This window comes from Chrysochloris asiatica, unplaced genomic scaffold (genome assembly GCF_000296735.1).
Source record: "Chrysochloris asiatica unplaced genomic scaffold, ChrAsi1.0 scaffold00013, whole genome shotgun sequence".
Taxonomy (NCBI): domain Eukaryota; kingdom Metazoa; phylum Chordata; class Mammalia; order Afrosoricida; family Chrysochloridae; genus Chrysochloris; species Chrysochloris asiatica.
Window position 1 is genome coordinate 16,579,553 of NW_006408531.1, and position 6,000 is coordinate 16,585,552.

The following is a 6,000-nucleotide window of genomic DNA, read 5'->3' on the forward strand; positions in this document are numbered from 1 at the left end:
AAACCATAGAAGAATTGATATATTTGAGTTATGGTGTTGGAGGAGAATATTAAGAGTACCATGGACTGCTGAAAGAACAAACCAATCTGTGTTGGAAGAAATATAGCCAGAAAGAATGCTTCTTGACAGCCAGGATGATTTTGTCTCTCAGACTTTGGACATAGTATCAGGAAAGAACAATCTCTGGAGAAGGACATCACTCTTGGTAAAATGGAATGACAGAGGAAAAAGAGGAATACCGCCAACAAGATGGATCGGCACAATTGCAACAGCAGTGGGCTCAAGCTCAGTAATATTTATGAGGTTGATGCAGGACTGGGCAGTGTGTCATTCTGCTGTGCACTAGGTTGCTAGGAACTGGTACTGATTCGATGACATCTAATGACAACAGGTCATGTAAAAGCAAATCATTGCACTGCAGGAAGGACATTTTAAAATGTAACACATGATGTGAAAGGCTATTATATTTATATGATTTTGGAGAGACTTGAACTCATTTAAAGGCTTAAAGAGCAGGGAGGATGCAGAGTCAAAAGGAGAGGACAATTTGGTGGTGGTCAATTTCCTGGGAGACAGGAGGAGGATGAGATCCTCAACAGATATTTCTCTGCCTAGGTTGGCCCAGGATTGGGCAGTGTTTCATTCTGCTATGCATAAGGTCGCTATGGGTCGGTACCGACTCGATGGCACCTAATAACAATAACAACAGAGTTACCTTGGAGTCCTGGTATGGCACTGTAGGATAAGCACTAGGCTGCTAGCAAAAAGTTGGTGGTTCAAGTCCACCAGCTACTCTTCAGATACCCTATACAGGGTCACTATGATTGAGAATCAACTCGAGGACACTTATCTATCTGCAAAGTAGCATCCTCTAATCCCTTCTTTCTCTGCACTGTGCTCCAAGTTCCTTTCACAGTGTTTCTTCCTAGCCCAGCACACTCTCACCAGCTGATCCTGGGCAACCCTACACTGAGTCTCTATGAGTTAGAACTTACTTGATGTAAGTTAGTTTGATTCATAACAACAGTTCCTTTTGCAGAGTCTTGGTGTGGTGCTGTGGGATAAGCACAAAGCTGGTAGTTCAAACACACCAGCGGCTCCTGGGAAACCCTATACAAGGTCATTATGAACCAACTCTATGACACCTTCACTACCACAATGGTTCTCTGCGTATTAGTGCACCTCTCAGTAAATTATATAGGATGCGCTGCTGAACGAAGGATGAACTCCTTGGTCGTTTCTCCTTAACAAATCAAAGCATCTACAGACACTTTGGAACTAAAACACTGATTTAACACAAGCACCTTCTTGGAAAGGGCCCCTTCTCCCCATCCAGTAAGAGGAGGCAAGGAAGCTGTGCAAAGATGAAATTTTTTTCTCAGCTTGAAAAGTTGAACATCTTCCAGGTTACTTTAATTTGCTTATGTTAATGACATTTGGTCATATTGATGTTTTTGTTAAAAACCTCTTCCAATATCTTTTAATTGTTAAGTGCCATTGAATTGATTCCTAGTCATAACAACATTGCATAGTGTTTCCAAGGAGCAGCTGATGGGTTTGAACTGCCAACCTTGTGGTTCACAGTGCCACATCAGGAGTCCAGTTTAGAAATTGGTCCCATATAAATAAATATATACATGGATAAATTAATACAATAATATATACAGTCAGGGTCCATTCAGGAGAAGAAAAATCATGGAAGACATTTCAAAGAAAGGAAGGTGATTATATAACCATTGGAAAGCTACAAGAGCACACAGGAAATACTGAGATAACCCAAATATCAGGAATGCAAAAAGCAGCTACCATTGAGAAGATGGAACAAAAAGGAAAGGTGAGCTACTAGAAGAAGGCAGCCAAGGCAAAGAAGGAGAGATAAAGAATGGAAAAGGGGACTCTGTCTTCCGCTGTCTCTGTGGTTGCGAGAGCAGTGAGGCATGGAGCAAAAAGAGCATGCTTTGGAGACCAAGCGGCTGTGGTTCAGACCTTAGTAACTATGTAACCTAGGACAAGTCGTTCAACCCATCAGAGGCTTAGTTTCTTCTAAAAAGTGCAAGTAATAATATGTGCTTCATATGGATTTGTTGTGTGGATTAAATGTGTTGTTGTTACTTGGTGTGGAGTCTGCTTTCACTCATGACAACCTTATGTATTTACAGAACAAAATATCCAGTCCTGCACTATCTTCGTGTAAAAGGAAATGCTTCAGAGACTTTGTTGTTGTTGTTAAGTGCCATCGAGTCGGTTCCGACCCATAGCGACCCTGGATAGGGTTTCCAAGGAGCGGCTGGTGAGATTGAACCGCCAACCTTGCAGTTCAAACGGATTTGCTGTCTGGCGCATTAAGCCACTGCACCACACCAGGACTACCACTTCATAAATCCGCAGTGAAAAGTTGACAGTTGAATGCAATACAATGGTGCTTTTTGATCATCTTAAAGGGCTATGACACACATGTTGATGTTTAAGACGTAATGCATTGGAAATCTGTGAGATGCATGAATCCTTTCTTAGTTTATAGTTTGGAGATTGCAATACTCAGGAAGATTCAGGTCAGCGTCTACTGGTCAATGATTTACAGATGAGAATCCTGGGTTTGGAAGAGAAGGGAAACTAACTCAGGAGTAGAAGAAAAGTACAGAGGACAAAACTGAAGTACTGTGAAGGTGACAGGTAGAATTTTTCTTCATACAAATGGCTGCAACAAAGACACTTTTGACTTTGGAAAATTTCATCGGTGGCAAGTTTTTACCTTGTAACTCATATATAGATTCTTATGACCCTTCAACAGGGGAAGTATACTGCCGAGTGCCTGATAGTGGAAAAGCAGAGGTGAGTATACTCCCTTATAGAACACAAATTCATTAAATTTATTAAATGTGTTAAATTCATGCAGTGTGTTGGTCCGTTATGGGAACTTTAACTTTCTAAATGCAAAGGGAGTTGGGAGAAGGAATAGAACAGTTGAATGCTATTGCTATTGTTATTAGGTGCTGTCACGTCAGTTCTGACTCATAGCAATCCTATGCACAACAGAACAAAACACTGCCTGGTCCGGCACCATCCTCACAATTGTTGTTGTTGTTAAGTGTCGTTCAGTCGGTTCTGACTCATAGCGACCCTGTATCGGGTTTCTGAGGAGCAGCTGGTGAGTTTGAACCGACGACCTTGTAACTAGCTGAAGAACAATCTCATAGGACGGCTTATTTTGTTACTGTACATGGATGGAATTTAACCAGATCTCAGGATACTACTGCATTCAGAAGCGGGGTCCTTATCTAGCCAACATAACACACATGTGTGTGTCCGTTTTTGTTTGTGTAATCCATGAACATTTCTGAATCAACATCTAGTTAAAAGAATTATTTATAAGAATGATCAGTATTACTAAATGCTCCCTTTTCTCTATCAAGAGCTGCTAAACTTTACTCCTATATCCATGGGTTCCTAAAAAATCTGTTTCTTTATTAAAAACAAAGCAAAAACGGATGAATTTTAGATGGTCTTCTGAATAATTTCTTGTGTCTTCCAAATATTTAATGTAGCCAGCAGCAGAGACAGTAAAGTGAAATCCATCATTTGAAACCCAAATTTCAATTCTCATATAATTTTTTAGTTAAATTTAGCAACATCCCTTTGCTTACTCAAGCTGCTACCTGGCACACTCTTTAAAAAATAGTGATTTGGAATTAATTTTGTTTGGATAAATTTCTAAAGTATTTGTGATATTTTTGATACTTATAAAATTACTGTACTGAGAATGTTTAACATATCTGGTGTGATAAAGATGGATTATGGATGTATAGTTATCTCATGGCTAGTGGATTATAATTTATTCTTTGAAAAGTACAAATAACTAAATTACTTAAAATTATAGCCTTCACATATAAATATATATTACAGGCAAAGTTAAAAACATTTTTTAAAAGCACTTAGCTACTGTTTCCCTTTGGTTAATGACATTTTAAATCTGCCTTGCTTTAGAAAACCTTTAGACTTTTGGATGGAGAAAAAAAAATTTTTGTAGTTATTTCCTAATCATGGGTTAAATTGTAACTAACAATTCTGTTTTGCTTTAAATGACCTGGGATAAATGTGATAAAGCCAAATTCATAGCTTCCCATTCTTTTTCTGGTCAAGTCTTTTCCAAAGTGAAGTTAAAAATTACAAATACACCAAATTCAGCTGAAATGTTTTCTGTAGGTAATGACTTTGCCTTTTTAGAAAACAGAATGTGGTATATATAGGTTACTTGCTCATCAAGTAATAGATATTCTGGATTTCCCACCAATTCAACTTGTGGATATCCTATCTGGGCCCTTTAAGTCTGACTCAAAAAAATACAGTCACTAAACAAACTACATGCCTCATTGACCAATAAGTGGCCCTCAGGAAATGCTATTGATACTGTTAAGAGTGACTCTGTGTTCCAGTGAGTCTTGTTTAGCATGAATGAGTCCTAAGAATTTATGAATTAGATGCTATTATTCTCTTTATGTCTTAGAGAAGAGTGTGTCAGTGCACTCTATCCGATACTTAGACCAATGGTGATTCCTGCACACACACAGACATTTGCAGAATAGCAAAGCTGAGTGAATTCACACTGCCACTTGGTGGCTCTAACCTTGGCTTAGAGCTGAAGCTCTCCGTTTTTCAATCTTCTCATCTATAACATGGAAATAATACTAGCTACTTCATGTTATTGTGGCGAGGCCTGGTGTGGTGCTGTAGGATAAGCACTGGACTGCTAACTTCAAGTTCAGCGGCTCAGACCCACCAGCCACTCCTCAAATACCCTAACAGGGTGGCTATGAGTCCGCACCGACTCAATGGCCCTTAATAAAAACAGTATTGTTGTTAGAATCGAATAGATTGTAGTGAATTCAAGGGGTTTCAGGGCTGCGCTAAGGAAAAATATGTGACCACAAGATGGCAGTGTTGCCAAAGAAGCTAGTTATTGGAGCTCGCGCTTCAGCAACAAACAAGTGTTGACAAGTTTTGCTTGTGGGGCACGCCCCTCACAGCAAAAGACCTTCCAAAGTCACGAGGCCTGGGGGTGCCCTCAGAAGGGGAAGAGCTCAAAGAAACTCTAGGGGGAGGGGGAAAGAGGTATCCTAGAGGGGATCCTGCTCAGCAGCAAGATGGGATGTCTGTGTCTCAGAGCTCCAAAGGCAGCAATGGCTTGGAGTCTTTATAACTACAGTTTTATCTTATCTTTGGCTAGAAGGGGAGTCCTGTTGGTGCAATGGTTAAGTGCTTTTCTGCGAATCAAAAGGTCAGTGGTTCGAACCCACCCAGTGACTCCATGATAGAAAAGACCTGGGGATAAAGACTGTGGTCTAGAAAACCCTACTCTGTCACATTGGGTCTTAGTGTGTCAGGATCAACTTAGCAGGTACACAGTAGCAATATGGCAAGCAGGTATTGGGTGTAATTTCTCAATGTACGCAGAGCCAGACAGACTTTGCATACCCTAAAGTGGATAAGGACCTCTAGTAGCGTAGTGGTTACGAATCGGACTGTGAACCTCAGAATCAGCAGTTTGAAACTACCAGCTGTTCTGCGGGAGAAAGATGAGGCTTTCTGCTACCGTAAAGGTTTACAGCCTCGGAAACCCTGTACAGGGTCACTATGAGTCGGAACCGACTCCACGGCACATAACAACAACAACAAAGTGGATAAAGGAGTCCTGGTATGGTGCTGTGGATTAATGCACCAGGCTGTAAAGCCGTTTGAACTGCAAGATCGGCAGTTCAAGCTCACCAGCTACTCCTTGGAAACCCTATACAAGGTCGCAGTCGGTTGGAATTGACGGCACTTAACAACAACAACAACAAAGTGGATAAAAATCTGCTTTGTTTTAGGCTACTTTTAAAGCAATTGAATGTGTAAAAATATGAGTTTGATGTGGCAGAATTTTCATTTTTGAAATAAACAATCTGGGACCTAAACACAGAAGCCATTAATTTTCATTTATATAATACAGATTAAGATATATAT

The 6,000-nt window shown here is 40.2% G+C and overlaps 1 protein-coding gene across 3 annotated transcripts in view; it reads left to right on the plus strand.

Moving 5' to 3' along the window:
• The first annotated feature begins 1,829 nt into the window (after window positions 1–1,829).
• ALDH8A1 (aldehyde dehydrogenase 8 family, member A1) overlaps window positions 1,830–6,000 on the plus strand; it is a 35,740-nt gene continuing 31,569 nt past the window's right edge. Inside the window, exons 1-2 of one of the 3 annotated variants that reach the window (XM_006834642.1) lie at window positions 1,830–1,834; window positions 2,674–2,832. In XM_006834642.1, the coding sequence (XP_006834705.1) occupies window positions 2,695–2,832 (138 nt within the window). In that variant the 5' untranslated portion in view covers window positions 1,830–1,834; window positions 2,674–2,694. Of the gene's footprint in view, window positions 1,835–2,644; window positions 2,833–6,000 lie in introns of those variants that run through there. The other 2 variants (XM_006834643.1, XM_006834644.1) reach the window with 2 other exon arrangements.